Source organism: Anomaloglossus baeobatrachus, chromosome 1, assembly GCF_048569485.1.
Source record: "Anomaloglossus baeobatrachus isolate aAnoBae1 chromosome 1, aAnoBae1.hap1, whole genome shotgun sequence".
NCBI lineage: Eukaryota > Metazoa > Chordata > Amphibia > Anura > Aromobatidae > Anomaloglossus > Anomaloglossus baeobatrachus.
Genome location: NC_134353.1, coordinates 672,360,151 through 672,378,791, shown reverse-complemented (window position 1 = coordinate 672,378,791; position 18,641 = coordinate 672,360,151). Strand labels below are relative to the sequence as shown.

At 44.5% G+C, this 18,641-nt stretch overlaps 1 protein-coding gene across 1 annotated transcript in view; it reads right to left on the bottom strand.

Annotated features, from left to right (window-relative positions):
* The window catches only part of SGSM1 (small G protein signaling modulator 1), a 333,454-nt gene that overhangs the window by 119,697 nt on the left and 195,116 nt on the right, over positions 1-18,641 (bottom strand). Inside the window, exons 7-9 of the mRNA XM_075320055.1 lie at positions 17,597-17,742; positions 12,332-12,463; positions 2,191-2,315 (exon numbers count right to left, since the gene is read on the bottom strand). Coding sequence (XP_075176170.1) covers positions 2,191-2,315; positions 12,332-12,463; positions 17,597-17,742 — 403 coding nt within the window. The remainder of the gene's footprint in view (positions 1-2,190; positions 2,316-12,331; positions 12,464-17,596; positions 17,743-18,641) is intronic.

Below are 18,641 nucleotides of genomic sequence, written 5' to 3'. Positions count from 1 at the left end.
AAATCGCACGCAGTGACAGGCTGGGGGAGCGGTGCATATTATATGAGCCTGCGCCCCCCTGTGATGGCACATGCCCCCCCTGTGTTAGATTTGGCCCCCAGGCTGCTGCTCATTCTAAAATAAAAAAGCTTCACTTACCCCCTCCAGCGTTTCTCCCCGGTGTCCCTGCTTCCACTGTGATCAGGCAGGCAGAGATCTCAGTCTGCTGTGCCGATCACATGACCGCACTGAGAACCAGGAAGTAAGGAACAGAAGCAGGGAGGGAGACAGGAGGGAGATAAATGCTGGAGGAGGTAAGGAAAGAGTGTTTTATTTTACTATGGGCAGAAGCCTGGGGGCGATATCTAACACAGGGGGACTTGTGCGATCTATAGGGGCCATGGGCAGCACTATGGGGGCGATATCTAACACAGGGGGACTTGTGCGATCTATAGGGGCCATGGGCAGCACTATGGGGGCGATATCTAACACAGGGGGACTTGTGCGATCTATATAGGGGCCATGGGCAGCACTATGGAGGCGATATCTAACACAGGGGGACTTGTGCGATCTATATAGGGGCCATGGGCAGCACTATGGAGGCGATATCTAACACAGGGGGACTTGTGCGATCTATAGGGGCCATGGGCAGCACTATGGAGGCGATATCTAACACAGGGGGACTTGTGCGATCTATATAGGGGCCATGGGCAGCACTATGGGGGCGATATCTAACACAGGGGGACTTGTGCGATCTATAGGGGCCATGGGCAGCACCATGGGGGCGATATCTAACACAGGGGGACTTGTGCGATCTATATAGGGGCCATGGGCAGCACTATGGGGGCGATATCTAACACAGGGGGACTTGTGCGATCTATAGGGCCCATGGGCAGCACTATGGGGGCGATATCTAACACAGGGGGACTTGTGCGATCTATATAGGGGCCATGGGCAGCACTATGGGGGCGATATTTAACACAGGGGGACTTGTGCGATCTATATAGGGGCCATGGGCAGCACTATGGGGGTGATATCTAACACAGGGGGACTTGTGCGACCTATAGGGGCGCTATCTAACACAGGGGAATGTATGCAATCCATAGGGGGCCATAGGCAGCACAGGGGAACGTGTGCCATCACAAGGGGGCTATATTCAATATAAGGGGGCCATATCCAGATTAAGGGGGCTAATTTTAGGATGGGGGGCTATGAGGGACATATACCCTATATCATTTGTTAGAGGGACACTGGCATTATAAGATGGACCCCATTTAACATTAAAAAAGAAAAATTCTCTTTTCCTTCACCAAATTTGGTGGTGCGTCTTTTAATCAGGTGCGTCTTATAAAGCGGAAAAATACGGTGTGTATATATATATATATATATATATATATATATATATATATATATATATAGGTATATATATATATTCATCCTTTTACGTTTAAAATTGTTAAAAAAGGAACTGGGCCAATGCAAACGTTTGGGCACCTTGCACGGTTAGTACCCAGTAGCACCCCCTTTGTCAAGTATCACAGATTGTAAACGCTTTTTATAGCCAGCCGAGAGTCCTTCAATTCTTGTTTTAGGGATTCTCATCCATTCTTTCTTGTAAACATATTCCAGTTCTGTGAGATTCCTGGGTCTTCTTGCATGCACTGCTCTATTGAGGTCTAGCCACAGATTTTCAATGATGTTCAGATCAGTGGACTCTGAGGGCCATTGTAAAACTTTCAGCTTGGCTTTCTGTGGTAGTTTATTGTGGATTTTGCCATGTGATTAGGACCATTATCAATTTGTAGAAGGGATCCTTTTTTTCATCAATTTCAGCTTTTTTTTTTTTTTTAACAGATGGTGTTATGCTTGCATCAAGAATTTCTTCAATTCTGTGGCTAGAACTCAAAAAAGCAGTACATGGAAGACGACCCAGGACACTTACAGAACTGAAAGACTTTTCCAGTTACGAATAGATGAAAAGTCCCTTAAACAAGGATTTAAAAGACTCTTGGCTGGCTAAACTGTAATTTTGACCTAGGGTTTCCAAGCTTTTGCATGCCACTGTAAGTAATAGAAAGTATGCAATATTGCATTGCACAGTTGGCACAATACAGTGTTTAATTATAGCATAAAACTCTTTATTAACTGTTAATAAACTAACGAAAAGTGATGAAACTTCATAGCTGCTACATCATAATAAAAAGCACTCACCTTTTCTCGTAATCTAAGTCACCAACAGAGCCATTCATAAGTTGGTTAGGGGTCCATTTTAAGGTCATTATATCCGCAGTTTGATGAAGAGACAAATATCCAGGGATTGCTTCCATATCATCTCTCTAAGGAAACGAACAAAGGCATTTAGACTGAACAGTCCGTTATTACCTTATTAGAGGCTCGATTAAGAAAAAACAGCGATTTTCTCAGGGATCTTGATGAAGCGATGTGGTGGAGTCAGACGCTCCTGATTCATGGAAAGGGGCATGCTTCCTCATGAATCATGAGCATCTGACGAGTGGCGTCTGTCATTCTGACATTTTTGCGCAACTGTGGGTAACCTCACAACTTTTCAAAGCATTTTACAATTGCAAAATTGTCTAGCTGAATCAAGGCCTAAGTGCTTTTAACTTTTATAAATAAATCCCATTCACAGGATTTATCACTTTCCATAACTAGTGATGAGCGAGCACTACCATGCATGAGTGCTCAGTACTTGTAATAAGCAGTTAAGGCTTGGATGGACGCGACTTGAATACATGAGTATAATGGAAGTCAATGAGGAACTCAAGCATTTTTCCAGGAAATCTTCCATAAAAATGCTCGTGTGTTCCCCATTGACTTAACATATTTTTCGTTTTATAAGATGCACCGAATTATAAGACGCACCCCAAACTTAGAGGAGAAAAATAGGAAAAAATAATTTTTAATGTTAAAATGAGGGTCCATCTTATAATCCTAGTGCGTCTTAATCCTAATGCTCACCAGGGGGAAGCGGCGATAGTAGAGCGGCTCAGTAAGGTTCCAGGAGGCAGGGTAAGCGATGCTGCGGGTTTAGAGGAGGGGGTGTTGCGACTCAGGAGGGTCGGCGTTACTGAGGGCTCGGAGGTGTAGCAGCGGGCTCCATTGAATCCCCCGGATATGGCTTACCACGGTGGGGCCATTTTCTTGAAGTCCATTGCGTCAATATGCGCATGCGCCGCCTCCGCAGCCATTTTCTAGAAATGCATCACATCAACCGTGGGCAATTCAATGGAGCCGACAGTCAGCTCATTGCACCCGCCGCCGAAACACTACGTCCTATGACATCATCACAGCCCGCCTGCAGATCAATGCCACCCACTGCAACACCCCCAAGCGCGTCCTGTGACCCTGTCTCATATGACCCCGCTCTACTACTGTCGCGCCGGTAAGCCATATTCGTTTTGTAAGATGCACCCCCATTTTTTGGGGAAAAAAAGTGTGCCTTACAAAGCGAAAAATACTGTACATTATGATTGGGAAACAAGCACAGTTCTTTTTACTTGGAATTGACTTAGCGCAACACCAGCCTACTGACAAAAGAAGCATTGTTTCTGGAAATAAAGCAGATCCCTTTTCTCTAATCATAGATAACCCCTTCAGTGTGGTAAAAAAAACTGCAGCTGAAGGGTGGATATTTTTCTATTCATGATTTCTGCTCCATAAGTTAACTTACTTTTACAGTGATGTTATACAGATGGTTTAGTTCTGACCATATATGCAGTGATAATTGTGTAAATCTTTAAAAACCAAACCATTGTGCTTTACATGTATAATATAGCCTAACAATCACGAACTTCAGCAATGTTTTTCTCATGAGAAAGGCATATAATAATCATACCTTCTTAACAGCACATGAAGCATCTCGCGTCCTATACTACCTTCTCATTCCACCCTCTCTCTGTTGGCGTCTCTCAATGCTCTGTTTTTTGCCCCATACTGTTCTCCATCAATACCTTTGGTCTGGGGCTTCTCAAAGTCCCATGGCTTCCAGTACCATCTATTCGCTGAGGACACTTGGATCTACCTCTCTGGCCAAGACATCACCTCTCGGCTGTCCAGAATTCCAGCCACATCTTCCTTCATCTATCACGCTTCCTAAAACTCCATGTGGACAAATCCAAGCTCATCATCTTTCCTCCATCCCTCTTAATTCCGCTACCTGATCTATCACAATAAATGACATTACACTTTCCCATCCCGGAAGTCAAATGTCTTAGAGTAACCCTTGACTCTACTTTGTCCTTTAAACTGCACATCCAAGCCCATACAACTTCCAGAAGCCTCCAACTCAAAAATATTTACAGAATCTGTCACTTCCTTATCTCTTAATCTACTAAATGTTAGTGCACGCCCTCATCATTATCCATTTAGACTACTGCAATATCCTCCTCTGTGGCCTTCCTGCCAGCAGTCTTGTAGCTCTCCAGTCCATCCTTATCTCTGCTGCCCGACTGATCCACCTCTCTCTGTGTTGGTTCCTAGCTTCTCCCCACTGGAAATCACTATTGGCTCCTAATTGCCCAATGTATCTAGTTCAAACTACTAACATTGACCTACAAAACAGTCCACAATGTGTATTCACCGCATATCTCAGAAACAATCTCCCAATATCTTCCATCAAGTAATCTCCAGCCCTCCTAAGACCACTTCCTCTCTCCACGCTCGTACGTCCCTCATTAAATCGCCTCTGAGACTTCTCCCAAGTATCCTTTATACTCTGGAATTCTGTGCCATAACACGTCCAATTTTCCACCTCACTCGAGGCTTTCAGATGGAACTTGAAAACCCCCTCTATCAAGAAAATGTACAGTCTGCAATGACCTTGCTGCCACCTCACCACCTCTGGACCTGCTGCAACCCCTCAAACTACTGTCTCCTTACTAGTACCAGTATGTAGTCTCTAAGCTCGCAAGGGTATGGCTCTCTGACATCTGTACCAGTCTGCAGCTGTTAAATTTTTTCAGTGCAATCTATAATTTTATCTTGTATGTAACTCGTTTTAACATGTACATTACGATGAAATCAATGCTGCTTTACAAATAAATAATAATTAAAAAAAAATAAAATTGCACCAATCTAAGTACATTTTGGGAAGATCCAATTATGTCTATATTCTAAAATGATGTATCAACTCTCTTAAATAAGGTTACCAACTCATATTAAACTCTCCCAATATTTATTACTTACAGCAAAGATGGAACTGCAGCTGTACGTTACCTAGGCCAAAAGCTACTACTCCAGCAGGATACAGCTAAGCCCCCACTAGGTGGAGGCATCACAGGTGCAGGAGGACCTACAAGCATGAGGTTCCTGTGATGAGGGTTGTAGGCTTCCGTTTTATGGCCATAACACCAACTAAAAACCTCATTTTTTGTACAGGATACAGCCAGGCACCTTTCTGTTAGGCCTTGGATATTAGAGTTTCTGTCCCTGTATGATGCGCAGTGGAGTACGGCTTGGCAGCCCGCCTGACCTAATAGTATGGGCGTGGCCTAATAGGCTGCGGGTTTGTGACTGTGCATCTGCAAGTGTGAACAGTACTCTATGCAAGCCATCAGTGTGCAGTTTTACCTTCCAGCAGTCGCCCCCCCATGTTTGGAAGTGTGTGTGTGTGTGATTTGCTCCTCCTGCACCTGTGATGCCTCCAACTAGTGGGGGCTTAGCTGTATCCTGTTAGAGTAGTAGCTTTTGGCTTAGGTCACGTACAGCTGCAGTTCCATCTTTGATGTACGTAATGATATTTATTCCTCCTTTTTGTTGCTTTTTTATATCTCCCAATATTTAGCATTATTTTTACTGGACATGGATAAATTAAATACCATACATTGTTATATTACAGCCCATATTCTTACTAAAGCTAAATCAATTACCTCTAAATGATAGTCAGACACTGTTCTGTATTTTCTGAGCTTGGTAATAAAATTACACTTTATTCTGCATATGGATATACATTAGCTGTTAAAAATAACAGATTAGTTACATATTACAGAAATTAGATTGAAATTGGTAAACTTAGAATAAATGTTTTCTTCCATATTTTTCCCAAATACTACAGCCTTCCTTTATTCACGTAACTGTATAGTTATGCTAAGAAATATAATACTAAATAATTGATTTCTATATTTAAGATACTTTTCACGGGTTCCCTATACTTCCCCCTTTCATTCCTTCCTCACTCTTTCCTATTCTTTCCTTAAAGGGAACCAAACATCAGGATTTTCATGTATAAGGTGCAGTCAGTGCAGTACTGGCACTATCAGGCACAGGCTGTACATACCATTAGGGTGCAGCTCGGGTGTTTAGTCAGTGAAATCCAACTTTATAAAGTTTGAAAATTCGTGCACTTTTTGATTGACGTGTGCACCTCTCTCCTAATGTCCGGGTGTGTTATGGCTGTTTATTCCCCCCCGTCCCCCGCCCCCTGTTCCTCCCTCTCACTGGCCGTATGTAAATTCCTCTCTTCAGAAACATGGCGCCGAAGTTGGCGCCTGCGCATAGCGCTCATCTCCAGCGCCATGTTTCTGAAGCCCGCTGTACTTAGTGTTTTGCAGGAGAGGGCGGCGCATGTGCCCTCGCTTCTTCAGATCCCGTTGTGACCTAAGGGAGCGCGCGTGGTCACAACAGGACTGGAAAACAGCTGATGAGAGGACGCGATTACCTGCAGGTAAAACCTGTTTTTGTTTTAAACATTTACCTTTAATGAAAATTAATGGATAAAATAAATATTACTCTGCCCTTCAACTTGCCAAACAAGTCTACTTCACAATCCTCATCATCTCACTTTCCAATAATTCAAAATTACTCCGACACTTTTCACTAACTCCTCAGTCCCAAAGCTAAGGCCCCCCCATCACCAAGCTCAGTGATGATAATCTGGCCAGTTATTTAAAAAAAAAAAAATGTTGACAATATCCAACAGGAAATGATCTCCCAAAATCCTAATAGGATGGATCCCCTTTCTCTTCTGCAGTTTATAAATTCAATTTCTTTCTTTAATCCAGTCACAGAAGCAATTATCAGGCTCCTCTCTTCTTCTTGCCCTACTACCTGCACCAGTGAGTCTATTCTCTCACACATCTTAAAATCCCTCTCAACGGTCATCACTATCTACCTAACTAAAACACTGAACCTGTTTCTTTCTTCTGATATCTTTCCTTCGTCTTTCAAACATGCCATCAGAATTTCTTTACTCAAAAAAAGTTCTCATGACCAGAACGTTTCTGCTAATTACAAACCAGTCTCTAATCTCCCATTCATCTCTAAGCTCTTGGAACGCTTGGTTTATTCCCATCTGACCAGCTGTCTTTCAAATAACTATCTTCTTGATGGTTTACAACCTGGTTTCCACTCTTTACACGCAACCGAAACTGCAAGTATTTAAGTTTCTAATGATCTACTAAAAACTAAAGCTAATGGTCACTACTCTCTACTAATTCTTCTGGATCTCTGTGCAGCATTTGACACTGTGGATCATCAACTCCTCAATATGTTGCACTTTATCACCCTCAAGGATACCACTCTCTCTTGGTTCTCGTTCTACCACTCAGACCACAACTTCAGTGCATCTTTCGCTGGCTCTCTTTTTCCCCAGACTGTCAGGGTTCCTCATAGTTTAGTCATAGATCCCTTTCTCTTTACTATATACACCACACCTATTGGACAAACCATCTGCAGATCTGGCTTTCTGTACCATTTGTATACACAATTTAACTTCACCCCCAAAGTACTGAAACAATAATAATGACTGTCGCTGACTCTAATCATGTTTTCCTGTCTATCTGAAACTGAATATTTCTAAACCTCAATTTCTTGTGCTTCCAGCCTCTATTAACTTCCTAAACTTGATATTACCACTTCCGTGTGTGGATTTACCATTACTCCCAATCAGCACACCCACTGTTTTGGGGTTATATTTGATTCAGATCTTTCCTTCTCTCCATATAGCCAATTCAGGGGCGGACTTAGCATCTGCAGCTGCACAAGTTCCCAATAGGTAAGGAGGCCCACTAGTACTTCCAAAGCAGCAAACAGCTTTTGTCATAGAAGAACTATTGGACTGGAAAGTGCCAATATACTGTTCTTACACATTTCTATCTGGGCCAGCCAGTGATTCAATCACTTGCTCACTTCAGCTACATGCACCTCAAAAATAGCTCAAGAATTCACACTTTTCTTACCACTAAAACTGCAAAACCTCTTCCTGTTGTTTTTATTCATTCTCGTCTGGACTATTGCAACTCTCTACTAATTAGACCTGCTCATCTCTCAACTCTATTCTGGCTGTAGGAGCAAGGCTTTCATTTCTGTACAACTGCTATGCCGAGGACTCCAACCTGTGCCAGTCATTGTATTGATTATTCTGCAGAATACAATACAATCTTATCACTCTTACCCACAAAAATTGCCACAGTTTCGAACCACGCTATATCTCCTTTCTCATCGAACCACGCTACATCACCCTACCAGTACTCTCCATTCTGATAATGATTTAAGATTAATATCTTACATATTCCAAATCTCTCACTCCCATTTCCAAGACTTTTCTAATCCAGTTCTCGGTTATGCAAGATCTTGAAGAATTTTGGTAATTCTCCATTTGCACAGTTTTATGCGTGCCATAAAAACACACCTCTTCAAAAAGGCCTATCACATCTCTTCACAAATATATCTGCTCTAATTCTTACATTTTTATCAGAATCTAGTCTCTTTTATCATCTACCCACGCTCTCCATGCGCGCAGTAGCACATTGGTTGTTTGGACATAAACAGATACTAGTTGGTAACCGTATCAAATAACTTTACTTTAATATCTTTATTTATTACTAGAAGGTGGCCCGATTCTACCGTATCGGGTATTCTAGAAGGTATTATGTAGTTAATATATGATTTTTGTTCTATATATAGATGTTGTTGTGTGTAGTTGCCAAGTGTTTGTGTACGGCGCTGTAAATGTTCTGGGTGTTGTCTGGGTGTGGGGGGGTGTGTGAGAGCAGTGTTGTTTGTGTGTTGCATTGTTTGTGGAGCGTTGTGTGTGTGTGGTGCTGTGTATGTTGCGTGGTTTGTGTGGGGATGTGTGTGTGTGGTGCGTGTGTGTGTGTGTGTATTGGGGGGAGGTATGTTTTGTGCAGTGTGTGTGTTGGAGGAGTAGTCCTGGGGAGAGAGGAGGATAATAGGAGGAGTAGTCCTGGGGGGAGAGGAGTATAATAGGAGGAGTAGTCCTGGAGGTGAGGAGTATAATAGGAGTAGTAGTCCTGAAGGGAGAGGAGTATAATAGGAGTAATAGTCCTGGGGGGAGAGGAGTCTAATAGGAGTAGTCCTGGGGGGAGAGGAGTATAATAGGATGAGTAGTCCTGGAGGGAGAGGAGTATAATAGGATGAGTAGTCCTGGGGGGAGAGGAGTCTAATAGGAGGAGTAGTCCTGGGAGGAGAGGAGTCTAATAGGTGGAGTAGTCCTAGGGGGGAGGTGTCTAATAGGTGGAGTAGTCCTGGGGGGGAGGTGTATAGGTGCCCAATGTGTGCATGGGGGGGGCGTGGCCGAGTGGGCACAGTATGCAGGGGGGCATGGCCGAGCGGGCACAGTGTGCGGGGGGCGTGGCCGAGCGAGCACAGTGTGCGGGGGGCGTGACCAAGCAGGCAAAGTGTGCGGGGGGGCGTGGCTGAGCGGGCACGGTGCGGGTTGCGTGGCCGAGCGGGCACATTGTGTAGGGGGGCGTGGCCGAGCGGGCACATTGTGTAGGGGGGCGTGGCCGAGCAGGCACAGTGTGCGGGGGGCGTGGCCGAGCGGGCACAGTGTGCGGGGGGGCATGGCCGAGCAGGCAGTGTGCGGTGTGTGTGGGGCGTGGCCGAGCGGGCACAGAGTGCGGGGGGGCGTGGACGAGCGGGCACAGTGTGCGGGGGGCGTGGCCGAGCGGGCACAGTGTGCGGGGGGGCGTGGCCGAGCGATCACAGTGTGCGGGGGGCGTGGCCAAGCAGGCACAGTGTGCGGGGGGCGTGGCCAAGCAGGCACAGTGCGGGGGGCGTGGCCGAACAGGCACAGTGCGTGGGGGGCGTGGCCGAGCGGGCACAGTGTGCAGTGGGGGCGTGGCTGAGTGGGCACAGTGTGCAGTGGGGGCGTGGACGAGCGGGCACAGTGTGCGGGGGGGCATGGCCGAGCGGGCACAGTGTGTAGGGGGGGCGTGGCCGAGCGGGCACAGTGTGCGGTGTGTGGGGGGCGTGGACGAGCGGGCACAGTGTGCAGGAGGCGTGGCCGAGCGAGCACAGTGTGTGGTGGGCGTGGCCGAGCGGGCACAGTGTGCGGGGGGGCATGGCCGAGCGGGCACAGTGTGCGGGGGGCATGGCCGAGCGGGCACAGTGTGCGGGGGGCATGGCCGAGCCGAGCGGCCAATACCCTCCCGGTAACCATCGCTGACAATAGGACCTCCCGTGACGTCATAGCCATGTGACCAGTCACATGTGAATGTTGTATTAAATCGTTGGTTACAGACCAGTCCATGGCTATGACGTCATACAAGGTCCTGATGTGTCAGTGCATCTCGCCGGTACTTGGTGCTCGCCTAAGCATCTCCGTACTCGAGATACTCGGCGAGCGCCATGTGCCGGCGAGATGCTCGGGCACATACTCTGCTCCCCCTCCCTGCATGTTAGTGCTCTTTACAGAGTCAGCCCATATTAAGGGATTGGCTGCCACACACTGTAATGCCACAACCGGTGAAAAATAGTTAGGTTACTATGGCAACGGTGACGTAACCACTTACCAACCCGCAGCCTCTGCTCGATTACACAGCACGGGGAGAAGAGCGCCCCCCCAGTGCTGTCTGATATAGCAGAGCTAGATCGGTTGAAGACAGAAGACCAGGATTGTAGAGGGGTGAGAAGGTGTAATAAAGATGGAGTCCCTAAGGCGGGCTTTGCACGTTGCGACATCGCAAGCCGATGCTGCGATGTCGCACGCGATAGTCCCCGCCCCCGTCGCAGGTACGATATCGTGTGATAGCTGGCGTAGCGAAAATTATCGCTACGCCAGCTTCACATACACTCACCTGCCCTGCGACCGTCGCTCTGGCCGGCGACCCGCCTCCTTCCTAAGGGGGCGGGTCGTGCGGCGTCATAGCGACGTCACACGGCAGGCGGCCAATAGCGGCGGAGGGGCGGAGATGAGCAGGATGTAAACATCCCGCCCACCTCCTTCCCTCCGTAGAGCTGCCGGCGGCAGGTAAGGTGAAGTTCCTCGCTCCTGCGGCTTCACACACAGCGCTGTGTGCAGCCGCAGGAACGAGGAACAGCATCGTACCATCGCTGCAGCACAATTATGGAAAAGTCGGAGCTTGCAACGATGATACGATAACGACGCTTTTGCGCTCGTTCATCGTATCATCTAGGATTTACACACTACGACATCGCAAGTGACGCCGGATGTGCGTCACTTTCGATTTGACCCCACCGACATCGCACCTGCGATGTCGTAGTGTGCAAAGCCGCCCTAAGTGTGTCTGTTTATTTCTAATAAAGTATTTTTTCTCTGTGTGGTGTCATTTTTTTTTAACCCTTTATTGGAGATTCTTAATGGCCAGGTCAAACTTGGCCTGACATTAAGAATCTCGGGCTTAATACCAGCTGGTAAAACAAAGCTAGTATTAACCCCTTATTACCCAGCCTGCCACCCGCCACCAGGGCTGCTGAAGAGTTGGATACAGCACCAGAAGATGGCGCTTCTATGAAAGTGCTATTTTCTGGGGCGGCTGTGAACTGCAATTCGCAGCGGTGGAGCCCAGGAAGCTTGGGCCACCCTGCGCTGACGATTCCAATCCCCAGCTGCCTAGTTGTACCTGGCTGGACACAAAAATTGGGCGAAGCCCACGTTTTTTTTTTTGTTTTTTTTTAATTATGAAATAATCATGAAATAATTAAAAAAAGGGCTTCCCTATATTTTTAGTTCCCAGCCAGGTACAAATAGGCAGCTGGGGGTTGGGGGCAAGCCGTACCTGGCTAGCATACAAAAATATGGCAAAGCCCACGCTATTTTTTTGGGGTTTTTTTGGCAATAAACTTAGGGAAAAAAAAGGGGGGGCTTTCCTGGATTTTCCATTGCGCTGGGAGACAGAGTCTGCAGGACACGTCGCAGGTCCTGTAAGTATGATCATAATGTTTTTTAATAACGTGGGTCTTTTTCACAGCCCCTGGATCCGAACTGGACCCGAACTGTAACACGAGCTTCCCAGGAAAGCTTGTGTTCGGGTTGTGTGCACGAACACCATGTTTGCCCATCCCTAATTATTATGATGAAATATATGTTGATCATTAAGTTTACAAATACAGTATAACGTTCTCTACTTACAGGTTGAACCATCACATTATTTTTGCCATAAAGAAGTGTTGCCCTTGAATTCTGATGTAATGACTCCACATAGTCTCTCGCTGACATTGATGGTCTATCATCCATACTCCCACTTGAGTGTCTTTTCTGGATCTAAGAAGCAATGTATACAGTTACATACATGTAAAGTACAAAAACATACACCAAAACACACAAACCGTTAAATGTAGATAAAGTAGATAAAATTGGGTAAAGTTGGCCCTGTAGTGCCTGTGTGTGACAAAATGTATAGCATAAAATTGTACCTGATAAAAATGATACTAGAGAAATGCTTGAAAGGATTTTAGCCAAATTAAATTTAAATCTTCAAAAGATAGTAGCACTTCCCTATCTTATTGTAAAGGTATATGTGATGCAAATCTTAAGATGTTTATTGCAAATGAATCCCCGAAACAAAAAAAAAAAAAAATTAGGACAGTATACAGTATATACTGTTGTAATTGTTTTTTGTTAACTTTTATTTTTTCATATTTTTTAAAACTTTTGTTTACATTTTTTATTTAGGTTACTAGTCCCCCTAGGGGACTTTATCATTGCACAGTGATCGCTTGTTCATTTCTGCTGATCCAGGCTGCACAGCTCTGATCATTAGAAATGCAGCATACCTGTGAGAGCCACTGCTCTGTCGGGTAATGTTAGGAGTAATCAGCTGACCATGCGCTACCATGGCAACACCAAGGTTCCCTGTGATCACGTGATGGGGCGCTGATGGCAGCTGGGAATGGCGCGATACCCCGGTGGCGAGCCCATGGTAATCCCCACATATCTCTGCTGATCTGATCAGCAGAGATGTGTGGCTAACAGGAGCAGGTGGATCGGCGGTCTTTAGTCGTACAGGGGTTGAGCTCCGTAGAGTTCAGTGTGACATAGTAGCTAGTCAAGCATATTTATATACAAACTGCACATTCACTGCATCCTCCCTCCCACCTCTCAGTGCTGGCATCAGTGTTAGTAAATCTGAACTGAATTTGCACTGCTGTCCTCACCTATGCTCCCTCCCACCTCTCAGCAGTGATAGTGAATGGACTGAGAGGTGGGAGGAGGGAGTAGAGCATATGCAGTTTGTATTTACATATAGGAAAGATTTTTTTCGGTCTGCTATAGCGCTTCAGGAACCATTTGCTGATATTTAAATGTTGTATTTTTATTTTTTATTGTTGAGCTCCTATTAATACAACGCGTTTCAGCAATCAAATATGCTTTCATCAGGTATTGATACCTGATGAAAGCATATTTGATTGCTGAAACGCGTTATATTAATAGGAACTCAACAATAAAAAATAAAAATACAACATTTAAATATCAGCAAATGGTTCCTGAAGCGCTATAGCAGACCGAAAAAAATCTTTCCTATATGCATACTCCCTACCTGGGATTTCGGTAATAGCTGCATAAGACCTGACAATCCACTTGAGAATCCAGCTGGAGAACGGAAGATCGCAAAGGAAAACCTGAATCCCAAGGTGCCGGTGGACTTCAGGAGCCGAAAGCGATACCAAAGTCTGGATCCAACAAGCACGGATACAGCAATCAGAACGGAGGATCACCCCGGACTGTCACACTTTCACTGGGGTTGTGCGGGAGCGCACAACCTGCAAAGGTGAGCAGAATTTAATTATACCTATTTGGGATTTATCCACGGATGCTTCTCATATTGCGCCTGTATCTATTTTTATTTATTTGTATTTACATATTGTCACACGGTGTTTGGCTCTAAACTCGCCAACTGTCATAGTGGCATTTGACGTGGTTTACACTGCAGAATGACACTCCACAGTATGCCTTCTCTGGTGCTTCTGAGTTGCACAGACAAGCTCGGGCATCAACCATCTGTGTGCTCATTAGTGATCGAACTTGCAGGAGTTAATTTCTGCTAGCCTGCTGTTACCTCTTGGATCACATTTTGTGGGAGACCCGTCACCATTACTCCCAGCCTTTTTAAGATGGTGGAGCCTGTCTTTCCATGCCGACTACAGCTTTTGCTAAACCGTTCCGTGTGCTGTTGTGGTCCAGTTGCTGGTGATGTATTGTGTGCTGCTTGGTGTGCTGTGGAAATCCTCTAATCTGGTTATTTCCTCCCTGCTCTTTATTTCCTCCTCATTACGTAATGTCTTATATCTCCATGTATGATAGATGTGTGATAGAGTTTTTGGTTTCCCCGTTTGTCTATATCTATGGGTTCAACCACTCCTTTCCCAGTCCTCCCCTTGGATTTAAAATCAGGGCTTGGCAGGAGCAGGGCAAGGAAGGCAGCCAAGACATCTTCCCCACTAGAGGTATCTCTTGAATTAGGGACAGCTAGGGCCCTCTACCCTGAGGGCCAGGCTAGGAGCCGCAGTTCCGTTATCTTCTTACACCCCGTGACACATATGCTTGACTAGCTACTACGTCACACTGAATTCTACACAGCTTAAAAATAAGATAAAATGATGTACAGCTATAAAAGTTACTGATCCTGAAAAGTCTACCTAAGCTCTATTTAAATATAATGTAGGTACTGTACTACAAAATCACCTGACAGATTCTCTTTAAGTAAAAAAAAGCACTTTGATAGAGTAATAATTCTTCATGTGCCAATCAGTTGACTCAGAACATGTCAAGCTCATGAGTTATATTGTCTCCATATATATAATTTATTTTTTTCTGCTTAAATTTGAGATTACCAAAATAAAGTTGAATGCAATTTTTGTTCATGCTAATGGGTTATTCCAATCTCAGACATTAATGGCAAACAGAACGTGGGTCCTATGTCTCGGACATTATGCCATCTTAAAAGTGGGTCCTCGTCTCTCAGCTGCTGTGAATAAAGAATTGCTTGTCTAAGCATTGCTCTGCCTATTCACTTATATGAGGATTCTAAAAATTGCCAATGATGTTCTATCATCAGATATCGATCGGTCTTTAATAACATATCCTGTAGATCAGATGTCTCAAACTCGGCAGAGTATAAGGGCCGCACTTGGAAAAAAAAATTATTTGGGGGGGGGCATTATTTGCTGGACCCAATGACATTTTTAGCGATCGCATATTTTTTTCTATACACCTTTGGATCCCATTTTTTTGAACATTTTTCGCTTTTTTATTATAATAAATGTGCACATTTTTATTTCAGTTTATATATTAAAAATACTTTTTATGGGAAAAAAAATGATTCATTATTTTGATTTTTTTTTTACATTTTATCCCCTTCTTGTAAGGAATATCGTTTTACAATTACCACCATATAGTAATTTTGGCCATCATTTTGTAGTCATATTTCCATCCTGGTCCTCATCTTTTAGAAATGTCCCCATCCTGTATTAATGTGCCCATATTGTCTCCTGTGGTAATGTGCCCATATTGTGCCCTTGTAGTAATGTGCCTATATTGTCCCGTGTAGTAATGTGCCCATATTGTCCCGTGTAGTAATATGCCCATATTGTGCCCTGTAGGAATGTGCCCATATTGCCCCCTTGGAGTAATGTGCCCATATTGTCCTCTTGTAGTAATGTGCTCATTTTGTCCCCTGTGGTAATGTGTTTATATTGTCCCCTTGTAGTAATTATGCCCATATTGTCCCCTTGTAGTAATGTGCCCATATTGTGCCCTTGTAGTAATATGCCCATATTGTCTCGTGTAGCAATATGCCCATATTGTGCACTGTAGTAATGTGCCCATATTGCTGCCCTGTAGTAATGTGCCCATATTGTTCCCGTGTAGTAATGTGCCCATATTGTGCCTTGTAGTAATGTGCCCATATTGTCCTGTGTAGTAATGTGCCCATATTGTGCACTGTAGTAATGTGCCCATATTGTTGCCCTGTAGTAATGTGCCCATATTACCCCCTTGTACTATTGTACCCATATTATCCCCTGTGGTAATGTGCCCATATTGTCCACTTGTAGTAATGTGCCCATATTGTGCCCTTGTAGTAATGTGCCCATATTGTGCCCTTGTAGTAATGTGCCCATATTGCCCACTTGTAGTAATGTGCCAATATTGTGCCCTGTAGTAATGTGCACATTTTGCCCATTTGTAGTAATGTGCTCATATTGTGCCCTGTGGTAATGTGCCCATATTGTGCCCTGTGGTAATATGCCCATATTGTCCCGTGTAGTAATGTGCCCATATTTCCCATTTGCAGTAATGTGCCCATATTGTGCCCTGTGGTAATGTGCCCATATTGTGCCCTATGGTAATGTACCCATATTGTCCCCATCTTGTGGTAATTTGCTCATATTTTGCCCTGTGGTAATGTGGCCATATTTTCCCCCATCTTGTAGTAATGTGCCCATATTGCCGCCTTGTAGTAATGTCCCATCCCGTAGTAATATCCTTTATGACGTTGTTCCCATACAAAAAAAAAATAAAAATTCTCCCCTCTCCTCCATTCTCTCGGTGTCTTGCAGCCAGCTGGCACCTAGACCCCATGAGGGCTGGGATGATTACTGTACAGTACATGGGGCCGCCGCCATCAGCGTTTTCTGACTGGGGAGCGATTTGCGGCACTGCTCTCCTCACAACTTTACTAATGGCAGCCGCACCGGCCAATCAGAATACACCCATGTTGCCGGCCTCTGATTGGCCGGCGGCACCTGCCATTAGTAAAGCTGTGTAGATGCGTGTGAAAGTTTTATTGTCCCAATATCCATGTAGGATCAGAGCTCTGGTGAGTTTCTGGAATAGACCCCTCAGATTTTGTAATGGGCCACACCACTAATCAAAGCTAATTAAGCATTCACTTTCTAAGCTCAGTGTTTGTTTATTTAAATGTCTTTTATTATGCCATCCCTCTGCTCTGTTTGTGCATATATTTGTGTTTCTTCAGATATTTTGTCATACCATGCCTGATGAAGGGATCTGAGACGTCTCGAAAGCTTGCTTTGTAACATCACTTCATTTTATTTTAGTTAGCCATTAAAAGGTATCACAAGATTATAATTTTGTTTCTGTCACTGAGAACATTCAATAATTTGTCTTAGATTGGAACATCCCTTTAACTGGTGACTATTTTGACATAACCGAACTTATTTATGTCGGGAGAGAGGCTTGTTTCACGGTCTGTACATGGACGGCAATGCACCGATTTACAGTGACCCACCTTGTATGTGTCTATGACGCTGTGAGTTTGGGTTGAGAGCTCCGTTGCAGTCCATGCATTATGGTTTGTATATGGACTACGAAATACGCAAATGTCAACATGACCTTAGTTTTATGTCAGGATGATGAAAAGCTAATTGTACTCACACACAAGGCAGGTCTTTTGGTTGGAGAGTCCTGTCGACAGTGAGAACTGTGGATGCGATGTCTCTGAACAAGTTCATCTGCTGATGGGTCAGTCCAGAAATGGTCTGCCGTTTTCATTTTTGTATACTCAAGGGCACATGGGCCAACTGAAATTCAATGATCAGATAATAAAACATACAGCAAATGCAAAAAATAAAAATAACTTGAATATTAAAATTAAAAGCTATGTGATACAATAGACAGCAAATACAAAAATAAAAATAATTTGAATAATAAAATTAAAAGATATTAAAAGGAACCTGTTAATAATCTACTAGCCCTGTGCAAGTAGAGCTACTGCAGATTAGGTAGGTGAAAAGCACTATGAAAGTTGCTCACTACAGTGCAATTGTCTGGCCATAAATCAGATTTTATTAATATGCAAATTAAGTTCACAAGTGTACTGGTTAGAGAATCGAAGCACTTGCAGCATATGGCTCAAGATCACTTCTTCCTGCCTGCAGTGCCCACCACTTCTTGATTGGTTACCCTTAAATCTTTTTTCTTATTAAGCTACATTTCCACAATGAGTAGTTGGTGAGATTTTGATGTTGCAGATTTTCTGCAGCATTTCTGCACCTATTGGGGTACTTCCGTTTTTGTTCACCGTTTTTTGAGTGGGATTATTTTTAATATGCACTTTTATCATGTCTTTGATGCTGTGGTTTTGTTTCATTTTGGTGTGTCATGTTTTAAATAAAGCTGCTTTGTTTTTGATACTTCCTAGCATTGGTCTTGACAAAACTTAAATGATATACCGTATTTTTCATTTTATAAGACACACTGGATTATAAAGAGGCACCCCAAATTTATAGGGGACAAAAAATCCCCTAATCCGGTGGCGTCTTACTGGGGGGCGGCAGCGGTGGTGGAGCAGGGGGTCACAGGAGGCAGGGTAGGTCGTGGAGCAGTGCGATGCTGCGGGCGGTGCGGCGGGTGTCCCAGATGCTCGGCGGCGCTGTGAGGGAGAGAATACATCCAGGAATGTAGTTTACCGGGGTGTAAG